Here is a 13477-nt window from a genome sequence, read left to right as displayed (position 1 = left end):
TGTGTGTGTGTGTGTGTGTGTGTGTGTGTGTGTGTGTGTGTGTGTGTGTGTGTGTGTGTGTGTGAGCATGTGTGCACATACCAACACGCTGTTGCCAATAGCCATTTACAACACATTAATCATTCTATTTATTGCGATGAGTAGTATCAAATAATTAGCTTCATATAATATGAAAATAGGTTTGTGCTGCATGAAAGAGTTCCTCGTATAGAAATAAAAAATATTTCATTTATTAGGATTATTGTTACAGCATAATAGTATTCAGTAACCCAATGAGCTGACGATATGCCTGGTGAGAACAGATTGTTCAGTCAGCCTAGCGCGTCCATTTGAGGAGTATTGTGAATTGTGCGACCTTTTATAGGTAAGGTCACTGTAAACGCCTGCTTGTGTTTATTTTGGGAGTCTATGTATAGTGAAGTTGGAGAATCTAACATTAAGAATGCAGCTAAACTACGCTGTTTAGGTATAATTGGTGGTTTATATTTATGTGTATCTCACTTTGGGTCCCAGCTTTAGGTGCGATCATTAATCTATACCTCCCATAAAACTTGTGAACTAGATCTCTTCACGTGGGTTAAGATTGATTGAAGCCACGTTAATACTACAGCATGGAAATGGTGAAATAGTTTTTTATATTTTTCTTGTAATCTGTTGGGTTTAAAATAAAGGGGGGGGGGGGGGGAATGCATGCTCTAAATATAACTATATTTTTAATGGTCTTATCATTTTAACTTTTGAATGGTCTCTTCAGGTAGTAAATTGGTAAAGTCTAAATACGATAATGTGTACCAATACTGCCGGTCGAAGAGAGTCAAGATTCGTGAGTGACCTACAAAGGCTTCCTGTTGTCAACGAGAGCCTTGATTTGGTTTCAGACTTGTACGAATGGACAAAGGTTAGTTTCAAAATATTATGTCTATTTTGAACTACAAAGTGTTTTCGACAATACTTTATCGTGCCCCATGAAACTACACTTGCCGTTACATTGGAGCGCTAATGATTCTTGCGGGTGCACTTTTAAACATCACGTTTACTGTGTATATATATATATCTGTATGTTGACTACAATCTAAGTGGCGGTAGCATTCGGAGGGGGAAACAAATTTAGGGGCGGCTATTTGATTTTCATAAACGGAAGATGCTCTTCCAGGAAGCGGTTCTTGCCGAAAACCCCTTTTAAGAATGCTCGGCGCCTAATACCGACCCGGATACTATGCTCCAATAATGGCTGCAAAGTAGTTTTATTTATAAGTGCCGTATTAGAATTTTCTACCAGTACGCACGTTGGAAGGACTAGACTTTCTTGGATAAAATTGAGAAACCTTCATAGTGATTAAATGGCATAAAACATTTAGAACATTTGTTCTAAATTTGAAAGTTGCCACCCTCAACCTGTTGCACTGTAGTGAATACGCTTGGTCCGTACTAGACTCGATTGTAAACTTGTATCCCAAGTAGAATAATCATAACTAAATTTGTCCGGAAAGCATAAGAGAAGTCAGTATGGTACTGACAAACCTTTGATGAAACTAGGTTTTTCTAAATGGGTTTTTGCTTGCAGTAGTAGTTGCCTATTTTGTGATGGCTGTTAACACTTACGTTTTGACGTCTAATAAACATTAATGATCAAAGGTATAACTGTGCAGTTAACTACTGTAAATCTCTTGCAATGATTTTAAATATCAACTTGACTATAATTCCCATTATGCCTCCATTTTTAAATTTAGTAAAGAGACTTTTCCAGAATTATAGGTGTGTTGGCATGGCAGTGGACATGGCAGTGAGTGTGGCGTCACCAGGGATATGGGCCGCCACTAGTGTGCCCCTGGCAGTACTAGTCCACACAATGGGTGGCTGGGACACAATCGACGAGTGGGCCTACCTCAAACTCCAGACCATGAAGACCAGGGCGCCCATCCTCAAAAAATTTATCACATGCGTGAATATATTTGGTTCTTGACCCAGTTATTCTAAATGGCTGAAAGCATAGTTGGCTTACTTGGATAACTAGAGTTTAGTTATAAATATTGCCACTAGATTACAAATGGGGCTAGCTTGAGATTGGGCAAAGTATAAATGCAAACATGCGCACGAGTTTAAAATAGCTCGCAGGAGGCCTATGCCTCTTATTAAAATTCTGTACATGGAGATTGATCTGTAGCCTGGCAAATTGTTAGCTAGCTCTATCTGTAATCATCACTCTTCCCCCCCCCCCCCCCCCGGCAAACAATATAAAAGTTGGAAAACTGAAATTTAAAATTTAATCGCCAGGTGATAGATGATGTCGAAACGAAGCTACTAAGAGTTGTAGCTGGGTGCCCAGAAATTAACAGTGTCCTACCAACGTTAACTGGTGCTCTGATAACTCGGTTTGAGAAAACTGTAAGTTTAATGGCTTCTGTAACTGCTTTAGACCCTTGAGTAATTAATGTTTAAAGGGTTGACAAGTAACTTTCCTTATTTGGTATCTAATGCTTAGGTCTCGAAACTAAATGAGTTCGAAACTGGACGTAGAATTGTTGCCGCTGCTGATGGTCTGATAGGCAAAGCTCACGCCCTCGTAGACCAGTATCTTCCCCCTATTGAAGGACCCTTCTGTAAATTTGGTAAGTTTCCAAGGTTTACTAGACCTCTGATTATTGAATGAATAACTGAGTAACTTGTGGGAATAAGAGCTATGCGTCTACAAAAATTAATAACCCCACCTCGCCAACCTTTCTACAGATTGTTGCGATTTTTTATTTTCTACCATAGACATGCCCTCACGTTTCATACCCGATGAAGGGGTAGTCTGGGAGACTTTGACTCTGGCAATAAAATCACATCTTCGTGTCTACTGCGCTGCCCATATCTTCGTCCATAAAGACCCAAATTGTGATGATATTTCTACACTTCATATTGTAAGTATTGTATTATTACATTGTAATTCTCCCAATGATAAGTTAACCTTGATGCCTCTTGCACATCAGCTATACAAAAAATTGTTGCAGAAGATTGATAAATCACACGCGAGCAGTTTCCAGCCTAGATAAAAACAAAATCCTAGTCTTTTTTATTTTTAAGTAAAGGTTTGAAGCTTTAATATGCGGTGATGAATATATATTACAAAAACAATTAGTCAAATTTTAAAAGGCTGAAAAGTTAATAATAAAGTTACTCTTGAATTAGCGCAATCGTCTCTCTTCCAGGCTAGATGTGCCGGTAACTATGCCAAAGAAACTTTTTCTCTCGCGGTGAGAAATGTACAACCGGACGATGCAACACTGATGAACATCAGTGCACTCCTCTTCCTACACACGGCACACAACCTAAATGCTAGTCTTGAGGCCCTGGCAACGGTTACTGCAAGCCTCGTCACTGCCTCGCCCTCAAAGTTTGCATCGGCATCTCTCCTCTGCGCTAGAGATGCTGCAGAAAGGAATCTTAAGACGCTAGCTTACGTTTTTCTACTAGTTAAGATTTCGTGCATAAACGCAGAGACATGCGTCTTGGAGTTTAGGGTAGGTATTGAATGTGTAAGAAGGTAGTGAGTGAATGTAAACTTTTTGTTGAAGAAATTCTAAACTGTAGCGTTAACAGTAATATTAAAATTGGCAGTAGGGCTTACATAATGGTAAGGGAACTCCTGACAAAATTTCAGTTTTCGCACGAGAACGATCCTATTTTGGATGAGGGGGTGGAAGTAAAGCTATTTCTAGAATTTGTGCTTTCTTATACATGGTGCAAGACTGATAAATTAAAACATTCATCATTGAGATTGGCTTAAACGGGCTACTTGTTAAATATTAACAGTGACTTGCAAAAGACGAGTAGTCGGATTAAAATAGTAGCAGGTAGCTTAAAAATTCTCTACCGGCACAAGGTAGCCTCATAATTTACTGTTGCAGGTATGGTTGGCAGCGCTTCTTCAGAATGTTATGGTGGTGTTGCATCTTAAAAGTAGTGATACTTCATCTTGAATCGGTTTATTTAAAAGCCGAAGAGCTTTGCGATAAGTTGTAGCTGGCAATACTTTAATTTAATGTTAGCAATTTTTTTTGTAACTTGGTTAATTCTCAGTCTTCAATGTTTCTCAGGCGAGCAATAACGCCTTAGTTGACACAACTTGTTCTCCATAAATTGGTGTTAGATTAATGTTACTAAGTTTAATTTTTGTATAAATATTTGGTAATTATGGCAATTTGTTAGTTATGCTAGAATAACATGTTATACTCTTATTAAAAGGTACCACTGTTCTTTGGTTTGAACATTTAACTCTCAAATTGTTCTCTCCCATCCTCCTATTCTGCCTGCGTTTATTACTTTAAATAATTAAAGGGTAATAGTTACTTGGGAAGCAAATATCCTATCGTGTTCTATACCCTGACGCGCCGACTGGGACAGTACTCTACTCTGGTTACAAACGGGGGTTTATTAATGAGGATTAAGCCACCTAAGAGGTGGCATTAGTAGTGCGTAATGCAAATGGGAGATGTTAAGAGTATTCAACACTGCGCCTCAACCAAAGACTAATGGGGGACATCTGCTGGATGGGGTTTGCCTTATGGTGCCTCTCTGTTAGAGAGAATTGGTAAGTTGTTTAGCATGTAAATAATGTGTTTCCAGTGTTAGATCTGCTGCAGAAGCTATTACGTCTGCTCTATTAGTGTAAAGCAGTTGCCCTGGGTATAGAATATGAAGTTAGTGCTGGACAGAATCGTAAATGTCAAACAAATGACCGGCTAACTGAACTTCTATTCCAGAAGTTAGAAAAACTGTCATTTTTTTTAGGTGAACTTCAAATATTGTTAGTCTAGAAGTTATCTAAACCTGTGGTGCTGAATAATTGTGAATGGGGGTATGATACTCGTCCATTCAGGATAGAAATTGAACTTTTAAATATTTTTTTTTTAAGGGGGGTGATGTCGATAAAGAACGTCTAATTTAAATTATAATAAAACAAAGCTTGTCGCCTTGGACAGCTTGGCTTTCACCTGATACTATTGAAATTGGCACAGCCCCCAACCCTCTCAATTTTTTTTTTTTTAACTTTGCGCCTTCTATCAAGCGACACTGATGGTGCTAAATAGTCTTCCCGGCTTGCTGCAGACTCTTCACGATTGGTTAATTCACTAAAACTTGTCACTTGAGCATTACAACGGCATTGCTAACTATGGCGCAAAAACAAATTGGTAAATTTAAGATGTGCTTTCGAAGAGACCATCGGCCTAGATAGGTTAGGTGAGTTGGCAAGAGCTGAAGTTCATTTTAGTGAACTTGAATAGGAAGTTCACATGCCTGTGCTATTAATCTCTCGTAAAATGCCCTAAATTTCTGGATCTTGGTTATTGCTTTAGTAATGTTCCTTGGCGACTTGTCCCTTGGTGACTAATGCCTCTAATGCCCGCCTCAATTTCTGGTGTGCATTATAAATCTCTTGGTAGTCTGACTACCTCTCCTGGTATATGACCATCCAGCCGAATATTCACCATCCGCCCAACTATCCTTATCACTCGTGGATACTTACAGTCCTGCTCCTTTTTGTCGGAATTGAGTTGTTACTGTCATGCAATTCCTTGTAGTGTCCCAAATTTCACTGTTAGTATATTTTGCTTTCCTCTGATCCTTATGGGTCATTTGTCCCTCATTTGAATTCTTGATTAATTCGATACATTTTATATCGCTCGCGTTCCATTTATTTTTTCTCGTGTTGGCATCTTTAGCGATATTTAGCGCCTTTTGAATACCCAGAGACGCAGACGGTGTTTTCTCGGTCTCCCATGTTTGGTGCCTTCTAATAATCATATAATTCCCCTCTCCTAATTTGGCTTTTAATGTCTCTGCGCGAGTAACATTTCGGGTAATTTAAAGTGACTGGTCGTTACAAGAAATACTGTCACCCACAGGGTTTCCAACTCTTGGAGCCACTTGCTTGCTAAAACCGTAGTTCCCTAGACAAGTATGGCCTTTCCCATTGGTCGTTCTCTTATCACCGGAACAGGAATGTGAGATGTTTGAAGCTGTTGCGTATTGGCCCCACACAATTAATTCGTGAGCATTTATAATGGAACAGACCTGCACTTTGTCAAAAGTGCAATGTCCGTTTTCAGGGTCAGATATTGTTTACCACTGAAACCTTGGTTTCAATTAATCGATTTACTAACAGAAGCATGCTAAATTTTCGAGACCAACCTAAAAGTAAAATATCTATGTTTATACTGACCTCTCCCAGGATGCAAGACAATAGTATCTATTTACTACGTGAACAGAGGCATCAGGTGAAAAGACACTGTCGAACAAATCCTGTCCTATCACACAAATCAAACCAGAGACCCTACGGCTGACTCGAATACACTGACAGAACCCATTATATTTACGTAAAAAAATATTCGGTACCCGCAAAATACTCTCCATGAAGCACATACTAAAAGGAAACCTCCCACTACATACAAAACCTCCCACTACATACAAAACCTCCCACTACATACAAAACGTGTGCTTTGACAACTACTTGAGTATCTAGGCTACCATAAACTTGAGCAATACCTAAACTACACGTACGGTAGAAGTTACCCCGAATACAAACCATAGAAAATGTAATCATTGAAACTGGAATTTAAGTGATCATTCCATGTCAACACCACCACTCGCTCATTCAAGTGTTGACGGACTACAACACTCTGAGAGGAAAACACTTTAACGCTAAATACTCTTCCCTAAAAAAGATATACTAGTGCACACACCAAGACCAAGCTAGAGGTTCAAGATGTTGGAAAATTTTGGAAAGTTGTTTTATCAGAATCTAGAGAGGACTCGTGACCAGACCACCAAGTGTGCCTTCAGCGTGCTCGAGTACATCACGGATGGTAAGACTCGGCCCAAGTTTGGTGTCATACCAAACGGTACCAATTGATAACGCACTTTACATAACCTACTCAGACCTAAGTATGCTTTGTGCAACGGTGGCAAATGCACTGAATATGCACCGAGTGCATACTTATATTTTTTAACATCTTAGTTTAGTTCATTTTTTATGCACCCCATACCCATTCTGTGGGCGGTAGTGGAAAAGGTTAGAGGCATATAATGGGTTTTGGGACTGTATTCCAAAATTCATTTAGCTAAGCAAGTATGGACCAATAGGACTTCTGCAGTTACCTTTGTTCTTATGTTCTTAAGTCTGTCTTGATGAGCTACTTAACAAATTTGGTTCATATTGTTACATCAATAATTGGTTCGACTGTACTTATGTAAGGTCTCTAAATTAAGCAACTTACATAAGATCATAATAAAGGTAACTGCAGAAGGCCTATTGGCCCATAGGAGGCAGCTCCTATTTATACCCACCCAATCCCACTCCTATATATATCCAACCCATCAAATCTATAGCAATCGAGCAATAATCAGGTTCTTAACCTCATTTCAAACGCCTGTATGAAACTTATTCACACTTGATAGTATATGTAAAGGTTTATTTTTTAGAAGATTCATTAATTTTTGAAAATCTATGCTATTTGTGATATGCAGATGCATGGTACAGTAAATAAATAAGTTTTGTATTCTTTTTAGAAAACCTAAGGACTAAGTATTTGTTAGACCTTGAGAAGGTCTTGGTGACATGTGTAGTGGCAGAGCATAATGTGGCCCTATCTCGGAAAGCAGCTGAAGAGGCTGCAACAAGAGCAGTGGATGAAGTGACAAACCTGCCAGACTTGCACAAATTTGATGAGGTAATGCCATATTTGTTTCCACTATAAATACCAAGTAGTCAAACTTGATTGCCTTGATATAGTAGTGTCTACCCATCCCTCTTGCTCTACAGTGTACAGTATATAGTTTTTCTCTCCCTCTCTCATTCTCCTCCCACCCCCTTAATTTTTATCTCTGAGTTTGCATTAAAATCAGCTTGCTACATTATTAATTAGGTAATCCTGGCAGGATTTTTTCCATTTAGATGTTTACATTTATATTTCTTGAGAAATTCATCATATTGGCTTGAAAATTAAGTGGCTTGTTCATGATCAAAAGTATATGCTGCTTACCTAAATAAGACTGTGTTGTTCATTATACAAAACTTGTGTATGATCATAAAGCACACTAGGTACACAAGATTGAGGGATGGAACATGAAAAGCTATACCTCGCTCCCAATAGACACTTGATAGGTAAGCATTCACCACAAGCCCATATTCTTCACCCTAATCAAACTCCTACCCACAATATACATTACTGTACTTGCACTACCTTTATTTTGTATTGTATACACTGGATACAAAATTTGCACATACAAAAATGTGCAAATTTTTGCCATTTATGCTTCCACCTTTATAGCCACCCCTATTGCTGGCTACAGGTGCTGACTCAGTGTATGCTAGAACTTGCACTACCATCTGTCTATATCAATAAGTGTGTATCTGCCTTTTTGTCCAAGGTTCAAAGCCAGACACTTGGGGCATCTCGCCCAACTTTGCAAGGGGAATGGTCTAGGGATAGAGTATGGGACGGACATAAGCTGGTCAGAGCTGGCAAAATACAAAATAAAAGCATTGCCACAATGACATACTGACCCCATGGCAATTTTTGGCACTGGCTACCCTTGTGAATATTTTGAAAAGCAAACAATTAAAATAAATGATACTGGAAAAATTTGTTTGCTATTAATACTTTGTATGTATCCCCATAAAACATGTAACTTCAATGCAGCCACCTCTTCTCCTACCAACCCCCTCGTACCAATGGCTAACTCGGCAACTTTCCACAGAATCAAAGCAAAATGGTAACTATTTTATTTTTTAAAGATTCTACTAACTATAAAGTCATACCGTACTGACACTTTCTCTTATTGTGTTGGGAGCGGTGGGGGGGAAGTGGCAGGAATATCATTTTGTTCTAGAGCTGTACACAATTTTATTACAGGCTTATAACGAGACTATGGATGAACTGAAGCAAGATTCGGATATGAGAGAAATTATAAGTAATGCAGCAAGTGTAAAATCCTTTAGAGAACAACTTCTAGCTCAGATTGGTATGTATCACTCATATTTTATTTTAAATATTTGATTAGTTTACATTTCAATTTCACAGCATTGTCTGCATTAACATACGATGCTATTGTGGTTATTGAAATCTACCTACACAACAGGTGTGAAAAGATGGGTGGTTATGATTATTATTTTAATTTGATTTATTATTGGACATTCCTCCACATTACTATTGTTGAGTAAATACAGTGCAGTACTGTATTTTGATTTAGATTATAGTATTTAAATGGAACCTATCTTGTTTGACTGAAACTCGACTCTCAACATCACCATAATCTCATTCTCTAATGGAAGGAGAGTTCCACAAACACTAAGATACTATTAATATTAGCATTCATGTAATTCCCATATATAAAACATTATTAAAACTGTTGACAACCTCTTTTATAACTGTCTCATTGTTATCTTACTTTTGCAATCTTTTACATAGGTGCTTCCCAGATAATGAGTGCTTGCTTTGTTATGGAAGCAGTGTTTTTATTGTTCCCTAGAAGCTTTATATGCCTTATCAGTAGGTAGAAGAGAGTTGAGTTCACAAAATGGGCTAATTGTTTTGGTGTGGAACGATGAGATTGGGTTAAGAAAAAATTTATTAAAATAACCCAGATTGATTAGTTAACAATTTTAAAATTACTTGATTAGTTTCCAATTTGAAAATTACTTGATTAGTTTCCAATTTTAAAATTACTTGATTAGTTTCCAGTTTTAAAATTACTTGATTAGTTTCCAATTTTAAAATAACTCTTTTTTTTTTTTTTTTTTTTTTGCTTAGATCCAAAAAGTGGCTACAATAATAATGATGACGACACAGAAGTGATGACAACTAAAGAGACAGTCAATCTGATTGATCCAATTAGCAAGATGATTATGACAGATCCAGTACGCAACAAACACTGTGGTCATGTTTATGAACGACTTTCTGTTGTTAAGATGATTAAGGCCAGTAAGCGTAAAGGATTCAGGTATGTATTTTATTGATTAACACGTTGTATATAATTAAACTTATTAAGGGTTATTGTGTTTGAGTTAGAGGCATTCTGATTATTTACATATTAACTTTTAAAATGCAATAAGAATTTCTGCAGCATTGTAATAGAGACATCAGTACAGTGTACTATAAATAATTCTTAAGATATAAAATTATACACAAAACCTATTTAAATTTGCCACATTTGCATATACTATACAAACATTTTAATTTGAGCAGATAATTTAGTTATTTTAACATTTCTTAATGAAGGAAAGCTTGGCTATTTTTTATTATTTTCTTTCCAGGATATCATATTATTACAGGCTATAGTTGCCAACTTGTTCCTCTATCCTACATCTGTTCTTATTCTTTCAATTTGCCCCCCTTGCATATACTTTCCCTGGGATACTAAATAAACTAATATCCCTATAGTTCCCACATTCCTCCCTACTACCTTTTCCCCATATACAGGAACCACAGTGGCCTTAGTCCACTTACTTGGGATCTTGCCCTCCTGCCATGCCATCTGTCATACATAGGTACAGTACCTGGGAGTTAGACAGCTGTTACAGGCTGCTTCCTGGAGGAGGAGGGGGGGGGTATGTGTGTGTGAGAGGGGGGAGGAAATGATTGTTGATTAATTGACAGTTGAGAGGCAGGCCAAAAGAGCAGAGCTCAACCCCCGCAAGCACAACTAGGCGAATACATCTAACATTATGTCTACCATCACTTTGCTCGTATACCTCGACAGGTCCACAGCTATTCCATTCATCCCGGAACCATTTCCCTTTTTAACCCATTCATAGCATCCAGATTTTCATGGATTCTTGATTTAATGAACATTAACAATTTTAATATTTTTTGGCAATTAAATTAATTACAGTATTAAACATTTTTGCATGTTTACACAATAAAATAATATACTGTATCAAGTATGATTGTATGAAAAAAGTCAAATTTTATATCCTTGTGAATTGTTTCTTTTAATTACCCAAAATTTTGAGCTGCTCACCATTTCATTTTTGCTTTTCCCCCAGAACTTCCACCAGAATACACTACTGGCAATAAACACAAATCTTTTACTTCATAAAAGCACTGTATTGCCAACACCACACTCCTCGGACATCCTCCTGACCATAATCATTTTCCTAAGTAAATTTAGCATGTTTTTTCTATCTGTCCTAGCTAGGCTTTTCTTGCCTTTTAATACAAAAAGGAAACACTGAAATTATAGCACATGAAATTATCATGGGGCCTAGTGGTGCATTATTGCTCTGAAATACATTGCCTGTCATACTCAGCACAGTATTTGTTTTGTGACGAGAATCTGGAATAGAGCAGTAACTATTCTGGCAGGTCATGTGCCAATCACACATTAATCAAAAGGTGAAAAAAAAAATCTTTATACAAAAGCTGCACGCATCTACCGTCACCCAGGGGAGCGAGAGTAGATGCTGAGAGCACTCGAAGGGTAGTCTGCTGTCTGGATGGCAGCGAGTCCTATATATATATATGGGGCATGATGTCATAGCTGGCACTAATTCTGCAGGTATAACGATCAGCCGGCAGTTAAACAATCGTAGCAGTCATTAACTGGTGGCGTCTGGTCCCCTGCCGAGACAGCAGGTGCAGGTGGAGGGGGGAAGAGGTGTGTCTCGACAATACTTGTGGGCACGTATTGTTGTTGTTGTTGAAGCATGCAGCTACGTTGGTGAATAGGCGGTAAAGGGAACAGGCAGGAACTACTGCTAGGCAGGAGATTACCATAAGTCTTCAAAATAATAAACAAACAGCATCTTATTAGGTAGCTTATTCCATCCAAGAAGGTTATCCTTGCCAAAAAGCACCACATTTTTAAATGTTATACAGTGTAGTTTTCTCCTATCGTATCCCTATTTACTGTTTCACAGATTTATGTACTGTTTTCCAGTAATTTGTGTATTGATAATTTTTTTTTACAGGAAATGGACATGGTAATTTTTTCTTTTTGACAAATGGTTTTTGCATATTTTTCAGATGTCCGAGCATGGGATGTGGGTATCGTGAACCTCTGAAAGTTACTGATTTAGAGGACGCTCTTGATGTAAAGCGGCAAATTCTAATTAATAAAAAATAAAAGAAAGTAATTTGGCTTGGAGAAACTGTGCAAAGTTGGGTGGGGCTATATTTGTGAAGAGGCAAAACTAATGTAAGATTTTGTGTTGTCGGTCTGTATCTGTAAAATAGAATCTTCTCTGCCTGCCTGCCTGTCCAAAGTAAATGGTCAGATGTTGGGACTACCCTTGCCAAACTCACCTCAGTCAGGGTCGGCCCAAGTACCATGCTTTAAAAAAAAAATTGACATCTATAGCAAACAAACCCCTCCATTCCTACCAATTTCATGAAGTCTGACATTAAACTGATGTGTTTTCCACAGAGTTTTGATGCTTGCTTACTCTTGCTGTTTATCTCTACATTTTAATGGTTTACTCGAAAACGATGAACATGAATTTATTTAAATTACAGCTTAACATTTTCGGAGAGAGTGAGAGGTTGAGGAAAAGGAAGGCAGATAGGAGAGAGGGATAGAAAGGTGGAGAGATGGAAAAAACAAAAGGGGCAGTTGGTGGGGAGCGAGACCTAGGCAAAAATTACACAAGTTCAGATCCTTCTAATTATGGGGTACCATCTAGCTTCTAATAGAATCTGCATTTGCACTGCAACTCAATATGTGTTGCAAGCAGTTAGTAAAATTACAAACTGACCCACAAAAGCTACTACAGTATTAATTAATTGTTTTCCTATCTTTACTGGGGGGGGGTGAGTATCTTTTTCCTTGTTTATATTTGTTAATGCAAAAGGTGTGATTGCTTCACTATTATACTGTATTAACTACAGTAAATCAACATGGGAAAAGCTTTGCCAATATATTAAGCCATGCTGTTAGGTGTTCAATTAAATGATGGTTTAATTATTTGAAGTACAGTATATATGTTACTTTCTGATTACTGCATGTAAAAAATCAGATTCCCTTGTTATAAATTAAGAGTTACAGTACTATTTAGTTATTAAGAAAAGAACATTTTTGTATTTAATTGTATGATGAAATACTTTTTATAAAGGCAATTTCATTAAATAATTTGAATAAATTGCAGAGAGGCTTTCCATTTCCAAACAGGGAAGTGTTCCAGAGAGGCTAATCCTGCCAAAAATATTTGTCCTACAACCAAGAGATGGAGTGTGTTGTGATAGTAGGCAATTTTCCCTTATTGTGTTTCCTTCACATCTGAGGAGGCACTTTGTGTGTGTTTTCAAGTGGCTTTGGCATCTCTGTGATGGCATACACCAAAAACACCTGGTAAGATAATATTCCTGTTTGAGTCATTGGACCACTTGCATGACGGGTAACCCATGAGGGGCTGCTCGAGGTGGGTGGATTAGGTGCCCAGGCTGGGGCATGAAGGGAATACTAGTATTGGGCTGGAACTGGCATAGGCAAATGCATT

General features: G+C 37.8%; 2 protein-coding genes across 3 annotated transcripts; both read left to right on the top strand.

Annotated features, from left to right (window-relative positions):
* The first annotated feature begins 253 nt into the window (after nucleotides 1-253).
* LOC123770937 (uncharacterized) lies at nucleotides 254-4237 on the top strand. 2 transcript variants are annotated; one of them, XM_069305937.1, is made up of 8 exons: nucleotides 254-364; nucleotides 755-898; nucleotides 1748-1942; nucleotides 2275-2385; nucleotides 2483-2609; nucleotides 2758-2903; nucleotides 3192-3503; nucleotides 3891-4237. In XM_069305937.1, exons 2-8 carry the CDS (start codon nucleotides 785-787, stop codon nucleotides 3960-3962), a joined length of 1077 nt encoding a protein of 358 aa, XP_069162038.1. In that variant the 5' UTR covers nucleotides 254-364; nucleotides 755-784; the 3' UTR covers nucleotides 3963-4237. The 2 variants fall into 2 exon arrangements, with proteins under 2 accessions (XP_069162038.1, XP_069162037.1); XM_069305936.1 differs by having other exon boundaries at nucleotides 2728-2903.
* A 2375-nt stretch (nucleotides 4238-6612) lies between these two features.
* On the top strand, nucleotides 6613-13125 carry LOC123770783 (E3 SUMO-protein ligase NSE2). The gene is made up of 5 exons (XM_045762939.2): nucleotides 6613-6848; nucleotides 7552-7712; nucleotides 8898-9006; nucleotides 9795-9984; nucleotides 12009-13125. The coding sequence occupies exons 1-5, from the start codon at nucleotides 6749-6751 to the stop codon at nucleotides 12106-12108; spliced, it is 660 nt and encodes a 219-aa protein (XP_045618895.1). The 5' UTR covers nucleotides 6613-6748; the 3' UTR covers nucleotides 12109-13125.
* Nucleotides 13126-13477: the final 352 nt, after the last annotated feature.

This window comes from Procambarus clarkii, chromosome 56 (genome assembly GCF_040958095.1).
Source record: "Procambarus clarkii isolate CNS0578487 chromosome 56, FALCON_Pclarkii_2.0, whole genome shotgun sequence".
Lineage (NCBI taxonomy): Eukaryota > Metazoa > Arthropoda > Malacostraca > Decapoda > Cambaridae > Procambarus > Procambarus clarkii.
The sequence above is the reverse complement of the archived record's forward strand: the minus strand, read 5'-3'. Positions and strand labels throughout refer to the sequence as shown.

What these genes read in the sequence shown, in the direction of transcription:
- LOC123770937 (XM_069305936.1), top strand. Translation starts at nt 785, where the DNA reads ATGTGTACCAATACTGCCGGTCGAAGAGAGTCAAGATTCGTGAGTGAC. An exon ending in TCAAAAAATTTATCACATGC is followed by an intron (nt 1,943 to 2,274) that starts GTGAATATATTT and finishes TTTAATCGCCAG; the next exon opens with GTGATAGATGATGTCGAAAC. An exon ending in AGGACCCTTCTGTAAATTTG is followed by an intron (nt 2,610 to 2,727) that starts GTAAGTTTCCAA and finishes ACCTTTCTACAG; the next exon opens with ATTGTTGCGATTTTTTATTT.
- LOC123770783 (XM_045762939.2), top strand. Translation starts at nt 6,749, where the DNA reads ATGTTGGAAAATTTTGGAAAGTTGTTTTATCAGAATCTAGAGAGGACT. An exon ending in ACTTGCACAAATTTGATGAG is followed by an intron (nt 7,713 to 8,897) that starts GTAATGCCATAT and finishes ATTTTATTACAG; the next exon opens with GCTTATAACGAGACTATGGA. An exon ending in AGTAAGCGTAAAGGATTCAG is followed by an intron (nt 9,985 to 12,008) that starts GTATGTATTTTA and finishes CATATTTTTCAG; the next exon opens with ATGTCCGAGCATGGGATGTG.